The following is a 16833-nucleotide window of genomic DNA, read 5'->3' on the forward strand; positions in this document are numbered from 1 at the left end:
TAGGGGCTATTCAAATAGATGAACTGAGTACTAACTGATCCGCCGACTAAATATGGCTGACCCCTCTTCAAAAGCGATGCTGCTGATTCCTGATGGTCACCCTGCCTCCACATGCGCCATTAAACAGATTAAATCTCAGCTACCGGGTTTCATTGCTAAGCCCCTGCAGCAACGGGGCGTTTGGAGGCAGAGTGACCATCATGGAATTAGCAGCATCACTTTGGAAGAGGGGTCGGCCATATTTAGTCGGAGGATCAGCTAGTACTCGGATCATCTATTCTGAATGGCTTCTTCAATTTGAAATATTACATGAAAAAAAAAAAAAAAAAAAACCCTTCATCTAAACAAGATACAACAGAACACAGGATAAAAAACTAGATACTTTTGGATAATAAATACTGATTTTATCACAATAGCCAGAATATTCATTTACTGATGAAATTATCTGTACTTTGATTAACTTAAAAAAGCAAAGAATAGACCTGATGAAATATCATAACTAATTTTGCCACTACAGAGCAACAACTGCAATTAAATAAATGTAAAATATCATTTCCTTCATACTAACTCTACATAAAATCAATTTGTTTTCGTAAAATTGCACAACATGGCTTTACTTCCTGGGGGTAAATGGTCCTACCTCATGGTGTTACGACAAATAAAATAAATACAAAAAACATGCGTTCTTACCGCCTCACCTGTCTTTATTAGCCTGTTAACTGAAAATTCAGCCCGCGGTAACAGTATGGTGCTTCAACATTTATCTTAATGGAAACACTCTCAAATACAACCCAGAACGTGAACGAAAGAGCAAACTCTGTTCTTTCTCCCAAAGAGAAACAGTCTGGGCATTAAATTTCAGCCAACTGGTCACTCAGACTGGTTTACTGCAGAAAACTTGCCAGTTCAAATCAAATTTACTAAATCTCAAGATGAAATCTACAGATAAAGAAAAACTATTCCAAAACAACTGTTTGAATTTCCACTAGTCTGACAGAAAATCTTTATGTCAACCTTTTCAGAGCATCGGTTAACTTTGCAGACTGGGCTAATACAAAACCTAGTACAAATAACTGCGAAAGAACATATTTCCAAACTCTCTTTAATGAATTTTAAATATATCTAGTATTTGGGAAGAAACGACAGGCTTTATCACTATGTATCAACATACAGTACTAGTATTAGTACTTATCTTTAAAATCTCCATTTATTTAAACCTCCACAGAAGAGTTATAACAAAATTGGGTAAAATAGTGCTAGTATGATATAAATAAATAAATAAATAAAAATATGTCCACATCACATTTAGTTCCAACACTAATACTCATAATATCTATAAAAACTGCAAAGAATATTCCTCAACTCTCCTCTGCATACATGCATATTCTTCTGGCATACACAGATATTCTGCACATCCTTCACTTTGAATGCTTTCTGCTGGTATTGTCAACAGAACTTGGTTACTGACAGATGTACTCATTATGAGAACCGTGATATTACTACTAGAATCCCAAATGTATTATTAATCACGCATGCAGGGTGCACATTACGTTCTTGACAACTATTTCATGCTAGACAGTGTCTTTCTGTTCAACAGACCTAATCCTAAACTAGCTGAATAATAAATTGAAATGTATCACCTCTGCCAATGATCTTTAATAATTGCAACTGTAATAATAATAATAATAATAATAAAAACAACAACAACAACAACAACAACAACAACAAATAAAAAGGACTGCTAAGGGCTGATTATTCAGAGTACCCAAAGTCTTGTTTTTCCTTTGTACGTTAAGTAGAGCAAACCTAACAACCTGTGCTTAACTTGGGAGAGAGTGAAAAAATAAAGCTCAGAGACTTGACACATACTTACTATGTGCTTTGTTATTAAGATCCTTGATCAAAATGCCACCAAACACTTCCCCAATAATTTGACAATTCTAGTAGCACACAGAACAAGCGGTTTATGATTACATACCATTAAAAAACTTTTAAAAAGGTCTTCCTCGAAAATTCCACAAATAGCTTAGACATGGATGTGACTCATTACCCAAAAGACATAAAGTGATGTGATTCATAGAACAATACAAAATTTTCTTTGACTTATCGTTCATGCTTCAACATCATCTTACCCCTATTTCCAGAATATGCACTAGTAACCATCTGATTACATATTTGTAGCTCCCACTGTTTATATATACACAACTGCAGGCAAGTCAAGAATAAACCACAATGTATCCTCAGCCTACTATCCTAAGCCTGGTCCGATATATAGACCTGTCTCGTTCCCGAGAAAAACACAGCCTGGTATTCCAGGTAACCAGCCCACATGTACCACAGCTGAATCAGTAATGAGAGTGAGAGCACAGAGAATACCTGGCAAGTCCGAGATATTTAATCAAAATACCACCGCTGCTGGGAGATTCTCTTACACAGTCCCAACATGACATGACATGACATGACATGACATGATATGACACCCTGAGTTTCACAGATTACAGGAAATTCACCTTTTTGTCATTATAAATGAGGTGAGCTTTTCATGATCTCTGATAACCAGGGTGCACCATATTGGCCCCTGCCATGCTGCCCCCCCCCTCCAACACACACACACTTCTCACACACTACACACACACATACACAGCTAGTCACAAATATTTGATGAAAATTTTATCCAAGATTATAAGCCAAGATTAATCAGCAGTATGTTGAAACAGGTTTTTGATTTTCTCTTATGTAAAGATGGAAAAAATCTCATCTTAAGAGACTAAATGTCTTCTTTTACCTGAAGCATTGAGGAGTTGGTTACAAGATCAAGGACTTCCCTGATAAAATGTTTAATCTTTTATGTAACAAGTGATGTTTCCACTACACATTACAAGCGAACCACTTAATGCCGCACCTGCTTCATAAAAAGGAAAGGACTGTTTTAGACCAATAGTTACTTTATCTTTAGAAATAGACAAACAGGACTCTAGTGGCTTAATGGTAATGACTCAGTCTTTTCAATGGGCAACAATGATCAAACTTTCAGATACATAATTTTATAATCACAAAAATTTATTATATCTCTATACAGTATTTGTGGTGCTTTTACCTCATAAAACTGAACTATAGAGTACTAGTACCCTGCTTTTTTAATTATGTTGCTACCAGAATATTCTAATTGAAAAAAAAAATTGAGAATGTTCTAATAAAAAAATACAGTATCTGTAAAATCACAATTTTCCCCCACTGAAAAGATCAAGGAATTACTGTATCCTAGGTAGAATCAGCTAGGTCAAAATTCACTAAATTCACCAAAAGCCCAAGCCAAACACAACATTTTCCCCCCTTTTCCTTTCATTGATTAATCATAGCTGACATTAAATGCAATGCAATCCTTCACTGTCTCTGGTATCTCACCTCCCAGAGTGGAAGATCTAAGATGTCTACCTCTTGGTGCTTCCAGGTAATTGAATGAGAGCTCCCAGAATGGAGACTTTTCCCTTTGATTCTGCTGACTCCCATCACTCAAGGACATTGTGATCGATCTCAACACCTCCCACGGGGCAATAAAAATATTCTGGTGTTAAGTTGAGAGAAAAGTTTCAGAGAAATTGCAAAACCTGTTTAAAGAAATGTTATCAGTTTAACATTGGAGGGAAGGTGCCTGAAAGAAAAATTGGAGGGGAGGGGGGGGGGGGGAGGACCACTAAGTTTGCATGAAAAGGTGTATTATCTGTATTTCATCATAGTGAATTGTAAAACTTGTGGCAGTCTGCCCTGATAACATATCGTAAAGATGTTGCATTTCTTTTTTCATCTCTGTCCTGTTATCTTATATTATATACAGTAAGTTATTAGTCTCATTAAATACCCATTCTGCACAATCTGCATGTGCCACAATTTGTCGAGATCACATTACTCCAGAATTAATATGCTGTATGAATACTTGATGATAGTAGCACAATTACTTTGATTTGTATTAAGGCTATTTTTTTTCATCATTTTTTGAAAAAGTTAATAGATAAAAAAGATTAAAAATTTAGAAAATGTCATTCTTTCTTGACTTGGAATCTGCAAAAGCTTTAACATGCAGTTCTTTGTATCATTATGCCCTAATGAAATTAGTTCAGGGTTAAGAAAAAGCACATGAATGTCTACAGCTAGAGATCTGCATAAAATTGGCTAAACAGTTTGTGCTCTTTAATGTGATGCTCATGTCGACCACAAATTTTAAGTTTGTGCCATGAAATCGTATTTTGAGTCATTAATTTGGTGTTTGTGCTCCAGATCGCTAACAGCAATTATCGTTCATGAAACCTGACTCGAACTTGAAGGATATTTTCTACATTCAGGGAATAGATCGTAACAGATTCACCAGTGACAGAAAATGCCTGCCAGCACCTATAGATAGTAACTTTTGCACAAAGTGGCATCCCACCCCAAGTTTGACCAATTGTTATATTTCACTGAGTAGAATTGAATGCTATCTGTTTTTGTTCACTTCAAGACCATTAAACATCACTCACATAGCTGAGACTGACTTCTAAAACAATTGCCTTCTTTTTTGGAAATTAATTCTCTGTGCAATCAAATACTTTAGAAGACATTTACAAAGTTGGGAACCTCTATAAAAAATAATAAAAAAAAAAATTGTTCATTTTTTCTCAATAGTACTCCCTGCAACTGCTCTTCAACTTTCAAGTAAACTAAAATGAAAATACATCTGTAACTATTAAGGAGTTGAAACCAAGACTGAGAGCTAAACATTTCTATAACATCTGAATTGGAAAGGTTAAAGATGTTGAAAAGAGATTGAAGTACGTGCAAACGTTCCGCACATTAAGAACATGACTGGCATGGGTGAATCGGTTAAAAAATGAGCATGATCAAAATCTCTCTTACAGGTAAATGTCACACTTCTTCTCCAATTTGTGTGAATTACACCTTAACTTCACACCTGGTCTAAAATCACAGCTGCATTTCCATTCAAGATGTGACGACTTCACTTGCTAGTCGTGTGATTACTAAGTTCTTACCTACGACAACCAGGAACAAAACCAGAGGACAGATCGCAACGAATTTTCCATCCAACAATATCAAGTTGAGATCAATAAAACAGATGCATCTTTCAGTTCAATGAGTTATGCTGAGCTCCATTTGCATCTTTGGTCAGAATAATTACGAGTCCATCATCCTTGAAATGTTAAATCTTGCCATCAGCTTCTCTGTTTGTTCTGGACATAAATACTATTAAAAAGGCAGTAATCTTCAGTCAACAGAATTAATATGGTGTATGGTGGCAGTGCATGTCCTCAGGACCCTCACCATACAATTGAGAGTGCCATGATAAAACATGACACGGAAGATGCTATGGCGGAACAAGAAAACAATTCCTCTCTCGAGGCATATCATAAAATACAGCACAGGTCGTTAATATTGCAGTCAATTTGCCAGCTCTTTTAATGTTTGCTTGGCACAACAAATACTAGTACTAGTACTTGTAAATCCTTCCTGTATGGGTACTCATCAAAATTAATGTTCTACATGGGTCTATCCAACTCTGTGGGGACTCTTGCTGAATGCAATCAGATTAACACACCTCCTCTTGTTCCCAACATATTGTATTTTACTCATTGGTGAGAATGAGCCCTTTAAGGCTTAGAAGATTCTGCAGTCAGTTTGTTAGATGATGGCCCAAGAGAACAGAGGTGTTTCAAACAGTTTTCAGTTAAACATGTTAATTTTGACTGGTACTTAGTAACTTTGGGGTTTGAAAAAGGGAGTAAACTCTCTAAAGCATAACCACATGTTACTATTAGTCATACTGTATGTGCACCACTATATATGAAAAGCGTCTTACAAATTCTGAGCACAACAGATTCTCATTTGTCAAATTTTCAGACTGAAAATTCTGAAGACCATACCATCCAATTGCAGATTTTCTTGTGATAGTCAATGCAAGCTCCTTGTACAGCCCCAGAAAAACTATTGCACAGGCATCAAAAGACAGGACATATTCTGAGAGAACTTTTTTTAATGATTGGCTGACAAAAAATTGCAAGATCTAGAACATGAAAGGCTCTTGACAATTCTGAAGTTAATTTACTAACTCTTCTGGTAGGATGAAGAAAATCTTTAGGCCCATGATAAAACAAGAGAGGTTATTCAAGTCAATGTGCTGAATCAATAGCAAGAATCATTTTTTTCCAAGCCTTCACCTGAGACTCTCTGGTAACTGAATAGCTCATTTAGAGGTATAGGTTTGCTGTTGATTTTTTTACAAAAGAACCTCTGCTCCTAAATTAGTCCAAATATTTTACTTCAGCTCAACATAAATCTATTAGTTTAAGAAGTGAAAGTAATAATAAGTCAGAGATATAGCCATTTACATTCCCGTTAAAAAACAGGTCCAATATCTCATCTCATTGCAGTACTAGTCTACTGATTTATAGTGGGTGAAAGTAGACTAAATTTTTTTTGTCTAAAAGTAAAGACCAATGTTTGAGCTAAAGTTTCTTTAGTGAAACAGACTACTGCTTTGTCAGGCCTCGTACACAATAATTGCTGTATGCTACCACAAATCCTAGATTTTGGAGCATAAATGCCCAAATTAACAGAGAGAGCAACAGATTCAAGTACCCCAACATAAAATTAGTAGACACAAATGCAGAATCAGAGCAGTCTGTGTGTCATAACGAACACAGAGTTAGAGAAGTCTGTGTGTCATAGGGCTATTCTTGTGGCTACAGGGGCGGATTTAGGCCGTCTTCTGGGTCTTCTGGAAGACGGTCAGATTTTTAAGTTAACATTGACGGGTGTCTAATTTTTCTGTCGGAAGACGGTCATAAATGGAGGATGAATCAACAAAGATAATTTGGAAGACTGTCAGAAAATTTCTCTGGATCCGCCCCTGGTTGGGGTACTTAATTTGTGTCTCTAGTTATTAATTTGGGCATTTGTGCTTATAAATCTGAGCCTGGAGTTCGCAAACACCTAACCTGGGGCCGGATCCAAAGATATTTTCTGACCGTCTTCCAAATTATCTTTGTTGATCCATCCTCTATTTTAGACCAGAAAAATTAGATACCCATCAATGTAAACTTGAAAATCTGACCGTCTTCAGAAAGACCCAGAAGATGCCCTCAATCTGCCCCTGCTTCACCTGTATATAAGGCCTGTACGTCTGAGAGTTCATGATTCCACCAATAGGGCCATACCCTTAATAAAACAGGTCTACTAGGTTACTCCTAACTGTCAGAACAGTACTTGAAAGCAATTGCTGAACATGGATAAAATGTTGCTCCTCAATTTTTTTTTAGTAGAATCAAAGTATTTTTGCCTAGTTATTTGGGCCAGAAAGTAGGGGTCTTCTTGTATAATGAGACTATTAGTGTGCCACAGGCAGCAGTCAGAGACTTAATTCTGCCAATTAAACTTACTGATGGAGTGAATTACCAGGGGCATTTCATTATTAAGTTATTGATCAGATTTTGATATTTAGATCTCTGATAAACCAATACTTATAATGTTGACTTCTGTGTAAAAAAATCTTTGAATGAAAAAGTTATGTTCTTTCACTACTTTTAGAATAGAATGTGAATCCACATGAAAATTTTCTACATTTCTGTTGGAACTTCTGCTATAAGTTTAGCTCAGGTCTGTCCAAAATAACAGATACTAGTAGACCAGACAATATTCATAAGTTGGTTAACAAGTGCAACCAACTCATTTCTGTTTAAAAACCTATTCTTTCAAATAGAAACTCAATACAATCCAGGAAAACAAGAGCCTGAAGTATTCAAGTTTAGTTGCTATAATTGCTGAACATCGTACGTTTTAAAAACAAAACATTTATAAATGGTGTCTACTGACCCTGTTTACAGAGAGTTACTGTTCAGGTAACCAACTTATTAATTTTGTCTGGCCTGAGCTCTGATCAGTCCAAAATATCAGTCACTACAAGAGTTATGCATACAAAGGTTATGAATTATCCTGCCAATTCTCCTGATCACTGATTATGATTTTTTTCTTTGGAGATAATTTATAAGAAATTTCAAGAGACTTTGTGCTGTTTCTCACAGGTTATTATTTAAAACTTTTCTATTAAACTAACTTGATCCATTAAATACCCCAGCTCTTGAGATGGTAACACTGGTTTCCACGATGATTAGATGTCATCTTAGCTAATTGACATTCAATCAATTTCATAAAGTAGTAATCAATACACTTAAATTTAGGGAAGGCTGCAAATGCCAAAGAAATGCAATATATTGCAATTAACAAAGACACAGGCTGAAATTAAGCCAAACTAAAGTGCACTTGATTGAGATTTCTTTTTAATTTGATCTCTTAACCAAATTCTTTATTTATCTATTGTTTTACTTTTACTCTACATATGATCAGACTTGCTCCAAAAGGAAAATGATTTCTGATTTTTATAATGGGCTAAATACTAGTAAACTCTTTTCTTATTTCACCACAATATTACTGTTACAAAAATTATTGAAACACATCCAATGTTGCAAGTTATTGATCTGATTATTCAGTTATTGCAAAAGAACTGCACTGGAATACTAATTCTCAATAAAACAATTTGACAAAATAGAATGATACAGGGATGGGTTAAAAAAAAACTCTAGCTTCTTCATCAAAAATTCATTAAAAACACCCTAACATGGGTATACATCATACCAAATCCTGTTGATGTCATAAAATCATATCTGCAAAGAATATTTATAGTGTTGATAAAACAATATGTATTTCAGTTTCGTATCATTGGATTTGGTATTGCTTCATCTTTCGATTCATCTGCTAGGTCTCATTTTTTTGACAATTATTCCTGTTCATCTATTTTTGCTACACATACAACAACAAAAAAAAAAACAAGGCAGCAAAGCTGTCAAATGTACAGACAAAAAACAGGAAATAACTATGCACAAAATAGGCTACTGTCAATTCTGATGCAAAAATACATTATGTTAAACTGCAAATTCAACATCAAATTTTAATTATCCTCAACAATTAATACCAATGTAATTAAAATATGTGACAAGTTTACATTTTGAAAATGTATAACTTCCAGAAAAAGAAGTTCCTTAGACTGCTTTTCCAACTCAGACTGCATTTTAGTCCTGTATTTCTTTTTTGAAAGTTTGGCAATCATAAGTAACATGGTTTTCCCATAATGGTCATCATGGCAGCAGCACCCAAAATTGTGTTTTCTTCTATTTTGATGCCATATTACATAATGGTTAACAGAATAATGACCGTCAATAATAATAAAATATACGTATCATGGATTTTCAGAAAATGTGACTAGCATGGGTCTTCAAGCCCGTGGAACTTCAAAGTCACACCTTGAAAATGCCAATATGTGAAAAATTAAATTTTCACAAAATAACTGTTTAACTGGCAGCAAGAATTACCAAACAGACTGTATTTCCTACTGAAGCTGTATTTTAGTCCCATGTTACTTTCCTGTAAGTTTGAGAACAGTAAATGACATGGTTTTTCTTAAATGGTCATCATGGGAGCAGTGCCCAAAATAGTTTTTTTTTTTTCAAATTTTGATGCAATATTACATAATGTTTAACAGCATAATGACCATCAACTTTAATAATAAAATATTAATATTATGGATATTCAGAAAATGTGACTAGCAAAGGTCTTCAGGCCCATGGAACTTCAAAGTCACACCTTAAAAATGCCAAAATGTAAACAAGACTGCACTGTTCTGAAATGGGTTTATTTCCATTTTTAACAATTTTTAACATAAAACAAAATTAACAGTTTTCTGCCGTTTTTATATGATAAACTAAGAAAATTGATGAGATGGGAAAAATATCAACAGAGCAGTGTTAAATGTCCAATCTCTTCCATTCTGAGATTCTGAACATAGTGAATGATTGAATCTGACAAACTGCAATGATATGAGTTTATTTCCATTTTTGAAACTTTATTACACAATACACGATAACAAGTTTACCATCATTTTTACATAATCAACTAATAATGTTGTAAAATTGCAGGAAATGCCAAACAAACACTTTTACGTATCTTATTAGTTCAATAATGAAACTGTTTACAAACCTAAGAATTAAATCTGAGGAAATGTGAGAAAACTGCATTTCTTTAAAATAATGGCCCGATTATGCTGATTTTTGAACTCAACCTGCGTTTTAGCAGGAATGACCACTCCTGTGAGTTTAATGACAATTGGCCTATCTGTTTTTTCTTATATTGTGTTTACAGTGTTGCATTTATGCTGAAAAGTGAAAAAAAAAAGCATAACTACTAAAATAGTGGCCCGATCATGCCGATTTTCGAACTTGACCTGCATTTTATGAATATTCATCAGCTCTGTAAATATACAGCCAAAAAGTAAAACTGCCTTCCACTTATCGTGTTTACAATGAAAGTGCATGGCGCCGGGGACAGCAACAGTGACGGCAACGACGGCGACGACAGACGCAGGTGATGGCAATATGTACAGACACATCTGTACATATAAACTGTACTGTTTGAGAACAGTAAGTGACATGGTTTTTCTTAAATGGTCATCATGGGAGCAGTGCCCAAAATAGGTTTTTTTCAAATTTTGATGCAATATTACATAATGTTTAACAGCATAATGATCATCAATTTTTAACAATAAAATATTAGTATCATGGACAAATAGTAAACGTGACTAACAAAGGTTTTTAGGCCGATGGAACTTCAAAGTCACACCTTAAAAATGCCAAAATGTAAACAAGACTGCACTGTTCTGAAATGGGTTTATTTCCATTTTTAACACTTTTTTAACATAAAACAAAATTAATAGGTTACTGCCATTTTTATAAGATCAACTAAGAAAATTGATGAGATGGGAAAAATATCAATAGAACAGTGTTAAATGTCCAATTTCTTCCATTCTGAGATTCTGAACATAGTGAATGATTGAATCCGACAAACTGCAATGATATGAGTTTATTTCCATTTTTGACACTTTATTACACAATACACGATAACAAGTTTACCATCATTTTTACATAATCAACTAACAATGTTGTAAAGATGCAGGAAATGTCAAACAAACACTTTTACGTATCTTATTACTTAAATAATAAGGCTATTAACATGCCTAAGAATTAAATCTGAGGAAATCTGAGGAAATGTGAAAAAACAGCATAACTTCTAAAATAATGCCCCGATTATGCTGATTTTCGAACTCAACCTGCGTTTTAGTAAACACGATAAGTGGAGGGCAGTTTTACTTTTTGGCATAATATTTACAGAGCTGATGAATATTCATAAAACGCAGGTCAAGTTCGAAAATCAGCATGATCGGGCCATTATTGTATAAGTTATGCTGTTTTTTCACTTTTCAGCAAATATGCAACCCTGTAAACATTTTGTGCATAGTTATTTCCTGTTTTTTGTCTGTACATTTGACAGCTTTGCTGCCTTGTCTTATATTGTGTTTACAGTGTTGCATATATGCTGAACAATGAAAAAAACACATAACTACTAAAATAGTGGCCCGATCATGCTGATTTTCGAACTTGACCTGCGTTTTAGTAAGATTGATTACTCCTGTGAGTTTCATGACAACAGGCCTAACGGTTTTCCTTAAAATGTGTTTACAAGGTTGCATATATGCTGAAAAGTGAAAAAACAGCATAACTTCTACAATAATGGCCCGATCATGCTGATTTTCGAACTTGACCTGCGTTTTATGAATATTCATCAGCTCTGTAAATATAAAGCCAAAAAGTAAAACTGCCTTCCACTTATCGTGTTTACAAGGAAAGTGCACGGCGACGGCATCGGCATCGGCATCGCCATCGGCGACGGCGACGACAGACGCAGGTGATGGCAATATGTACAGACACATCTGTGTCTGTACATAAAAAAAAAAAAATTGCTCAGAGAACACAGACCTCTACTAAGAAGCTCAATACTCAAAATTTTAAATATAAATGGACCACCACCAAAATCTAATGGATTATAAATAAGTCCATTTCTGAATCCCTTCATAATCCCTTTGAGTAAGGGACCATTTCCACAGATATTTGGATCCATCTATCTCCTTGGGGAGTCTAACTAAATTGCTATCAACTTAACCAGCTTAAATGTCTGTCACGTCAGTAACGCCGTTAAGAGGTAATTATCTTTACCCCCTAGCTGATTCAGTAGGCGTGAAACTGAAAGACATTTAAGTTGGTTAAATTGATAGCAATTTAGTGAGACTCCCCAGTGAGTTAGACCGATCCAGATGCATCGATCTAGGCATGGGAACCCAGTCTAAGGCTGTCACCTACCAAACCAAAACAGGCAAAAATAAATAAATAAATTAATAAATAAATAAATAAGTAAATGAATGAATAAATTAACTCAATGGTGGAAGTAATTACACAAAAATCAAGGGGTGAAGACTGGGTGTGGTAGGTAAAGAGAGGAGAGAAATCAGAAATCTTCCCTAGCATGTTTCCAAAACAGAATGGCCTACATCCCTGGAGGAAAAGACACATGCACTGAGCCTGCAAAATCATATTTCATGTATTCAGTGCTGTAAATATAACTGAACCATTAAAAAAATGTCCATGCAGCAGGGGGGCAAAAATAATCTAGGGTTCCCCTATTCTTTACATCCTAGGCATGATGCTGAGAACGACTTTTCCACTTCTACTGATATTTCAAACCATTTTCAAGTACAATCAGGTCAGGGTAGAGTGACATAAATAAGCCAGCAGTTTAATGAATAATGGATTTTTATTCTCTTTTGGATGACAAGCATATATTTGGAAAATATGATGGGGGTGCCATTAAACAGCAGATTATTTCTTACAGGTGAAGTTGGGGCTAATTCAACCAGTCTCAAAACACCTTATCCAAAATGAAAAAAAAAGAAAAGAAAGAAAAGAAAAGAAAGGGAAAGAAAAAAAGTGGAATATTAAATGACAAATTCCAATCAAAGCCATGTAGAAAATACATTCTAATGTTTTTACACAGGTGAAGGCTTTGCTGAATATCAAATTGGATTTATTTTCTTTGTATATATTAAAACCATTAAGATTATAGTGAAAATTGGTTCGGTAGGTGGCAACATGTGGATCAAACCTGTGAAAAATGAAGACTCTTTTAACTTCACTTCAAACTAATGAGAGCAGGGGTCTAGAGATTGTCTTCCCCCTAACCTGTCAAAGACAAAAATAACTTTTCAAAGGTACTCATACCTACAATATACAAAACTGACAAACAAAGAACCAGCATCAAAAGTGACAATTATTTGCCCATATTGTCCAGGCCTTCTCCCTCAGATAGGAATGAGGTCAAGGGGTTCGAAAGAGTCACCCTTTTGGCCAGAAAGGTCTTCTCTTCATCAAAATTTGATCTAGGGTCTATGTTTTTTCCCAAGTTGGATCAATTAAGGGGTGAAAAAGTCTGTTTTTTTTTCAATGAAAAAAAAAAGAACCCCTGCTTTGAAATAGCGACTACATGCCTGGTTATATCACTTAAAGATGTCAACTTAACTTGTTCAGTAGGTGAAACTTTATGAAGGATTTAACATTTCAAATTAAATCTGCAAGACGGGAAGAAGATGACTTTAAATGTCATCCTAAATGTTAATGGCTGTGATACACTTAGCAAGTCACACAGAGTAAACAGGCAGATGCAAACATACTTCAGTTCTACTTCATACCAGACGTCTTTTGGACAGAGCCAATAACATTTCCCCTAAGCAAAAACGGGCAAACAGTGGGTAGAACTTTTTAGTTCCAGCAATAAAAAGATATATAGCATCAACATTTTACCTCTAATACTTGACTATGATTGGATCCTAGTACTTGTTCAAGATTGTGGGTTTTAATTGGTTGTAAACTCTTACTAGTACAACAAACTTTTACTAATTTTAGCTGAGAATCTTTTTTTTCCTTCTATAACCTTAGGTAATGATTGAAAGCTCTTAGAACAAACTTTCACTAATTTTAACTGAGAATTTTTTTTTTCCTTCCATAACCTTAGATAGATTTTAAGGAATCCCCCTCACGTCTTAGTCTTGAAATATAAAACCCCAGATTGAGTATCGATAATTATTAAGTGATGTGAAGAAGAATAGTTTACGCCAAATAATAATATAGGACACAAAATTTTCACTAACTTTAGGTGAGAATCTTTTTTTTTTTTCCTTCTGTAACCTAGGAACCTTAAAATCCACTCAGATCTGTATATATGTCCATCCATCCATTAACTCACCTGTAAGTATGCATGCACACACATGCACACACACACACACACACACACACAGTTTTGGTCTGATTTTCGATAGACATACTTATCATTCATCTGGTTTTACTAATACAGTTATATAACTTCAATAGACTGAACACAAAAGTGAGAGCTTTCTGGCAAATATGCCAATAACTATTACTCCTAATCATTATTCCTAACAAATGTTATTACTTCAGTCAATCTATTCCCTAGTGTGCTTTTTTATCAAATGTGACAGATTAGTTGGGGTCATTAGGTTAGACAAGTCAGATATTTCACTTACTAGGTTCTCTTCTCTAAAATTCCCAAAAGAACAGACTCTGACTTTCTTTATTAGCCAAAACTCATTATTTTGTGCAATAAGCATGATTTGAAGCTTATAGAACATACATACACTTTCTTGGCTTTTCACTTATGTCATTTTTTCTTCTTATTCTTCTTTTCTTGCTACATGCTTTGGCATTTAATCATTTAATTTGAATGCTTCATAGGAATTCCTCTATGCTTTCTCATGTTTCAAGTGACAAGCTCCAAGTCAACCTACAACATCAACTGAATATATATCTTCTTATTTGAAAGATAATACATAAATATAGATTCCTTTTTGTACCAAGAAAATATAAATCATAAGTGACAGGTGAAATTAATGAACTTGTCAAGGAAAATTAAGAGTGCTATGGCTCATGGGCATTTTAAGTTATTGAGAAATAACATATACAGCTTTATGGGAATGGTTACTAGTAGTTGGAATTTCCAGCATAAATAGCAGAAAGTTTCAAGTGTTTGCACTTCTATTTACATTTTATGATATATATGCAAGTATAATGCATGAAATATAGTGAGGTGCACATAACTGTAAACTGTAAAATGATAATCAGTCACCATGTAATGAAAGCTTTTATACATATGTATTGATGGCTTTTTATAACACGCTAAACGCAATCCACAATTCCATGATCATGTCTCTCTCAATCTGAACTCTCAGATATTACTTCTGAACTTCTTATATACAAATTCCTTATCTAAGGTGGACTCTGTGCTGCATTATTTCAAGGTGCATATTAATTTTTATTACTCAAATTGCACACGTCCACTTGTGAGACCATAAAATGAGTCAAGTGCACAAAAAAGCAATTCCATTAAAATTCTAACTAAAATTAACAAGTCTGACAATTATATTTGTGAACTGAACAAGCATAACCATTGTGGTGAAAGGGCTCTTTACACCAAGAACTTCTTCCCATGTTGAACCCAGTGATGGTGGACATGAAGTTCGCATGGAGATCCCATGATACCAAGCTTACAAAAAGGATGGTATTTTTGAGTGACCTACCCCTGCGAAAATTTGTCTCATTTAATGTTCACTGAGTACAGTTCTCAATCTATTCTATAACATTTGGTGTATTTTTATTTATTTACTGTATTTATTTATTTATTTATATAAATTAATTTATTTATTATTATTATTACTATTATTATTATATATATTTTTGTTCTAATGTTGTTTTGTAATGAATGTAACAGTGCGAGAACAGTTTTTGGGAAGTCTTCTGGAATATTTTGGAACAGATTAAGAACATTTTCATTAGAAGAGGAAAATATTAGGTTCTAGGACAGATTGAGAACCGTAAGTGAGCAATAAATGAGACAAATTTTCGCAGGGGTTAAGTACTACATGTAGTACATCAAATCCACCATTTCAGTATTTAACACGGGTTCTGAGGACTGCATGGCAGGACTATGGAACGCCATTCACGCAAAAAATACACCACGCAATTTAAGAGTGTATTTTTTTTCAAAAGTGTAGTACTACATTATAAGATTACGGGACTACATTATTAAATGATCCGACTACATTGTTAGAAAAAAATACATTACTACTACATTATAAGATTACGGGACTACATTATTAAATGATCCGACTACATTGTTAGAAAAAAATACACTTTTGAAAAAAAATACACTCTTAAATTGCGTGGTGTATTTTTTGCGTGAATGGCGTTCCATACAGGACCTCAGGAGGCATAGTATTGACTGTATATATGGTATTTAGAAACAAACACAGGAGGATGCTGCTTGGAAGTTGGAAGACTGGCATTAGGTGTAAGCCTCGCACTAAATTTGACTCACTTAGGACAGACTAAACCCAACCACTATAACTAAGTGCGGACTGTTACACGGACCCTCAGTTTGGTTACACCGAACCAGTTAAGTGTACCGCCCCGCATGAAAAGGGCTTTGGAAGTTGGACTAGGCGGTAAGTCACAGCCGGTCGATGACACGCCGAAATACCACTAAGTTTAAATTGAACTGCAAAAAAAGTAATTTCAATGACTCTATTGACAGACTATATTAAGACAATTATAATGAAACGTTACCTGTTGTTACGAACGGATCCTAACTCCGCAAGGCACAAATGAATACATTCTAAATGAGACTGCTGTTGCCGCTTGCAGAAGAATGACCTTTACCTTGATGCCGGTTACCGCAGACAATATCACTTAGCTTTCTGATTTGTCTGCATGAATCATGACAAGCCACATGGCGTTCCTATATCGATCTATATTTCGATTCTCTTGAAAATCAAATGTT

At 34.7% G+C, this 16833-nt stretch overlaps 1 protein-coding gene across 3 annotated transcripts in view; it reads right to left on the bottom strand.

Annotated features, from left to right (window-relative positions):
* Window positions 1-16742, bottom strand: part of LOC106164768 (zeta-sarcoglycan-like) — a 29486-nt gene extending 12744 nt beyond the window's left edge. The window contains exons 1-2 of one of the 3 annotated variants that reach the window (XM_087008823.1): window positions 16620-16718; window positions 14636-14781 (exon numbers count right to left, since the gene is read on the bottom strand). Coding sequence is in view for 1 of the 3 variants with exons in the window: in XM_013542782.3 (XP_013398236.2) it covers window positions 2133-2163 (31 nt within the window). In the remaining 2 variants the exon portion in view is untranslated. Of the gene's footprint in view, window positions 1-2132; window positions 2381-14635; window positions 14782-16619 lie in introns of those variants that run through there. The other 2 variants (XM_013542783.2, XM_013542782.3) reach the window with 2 other exon arrangements.
* Between the last annotated feature and the right edge of the window lie 91 nt (window positions 16743-16833).

Source organism: Lingula anatina, chromosome 3 (genome assembly GCF_051362555.1).
Source record: "Lingula anatina isolate TDL-2025a chromosome 3, LinAna3.0, whole genome shotgun sequence".
NCBI classification, from domain to species: Eukaryota; Metazoa; Brachiopoda; class Lingulata; order Lingulida; family Lingulidae; genus Lingula; species Lingula anatina.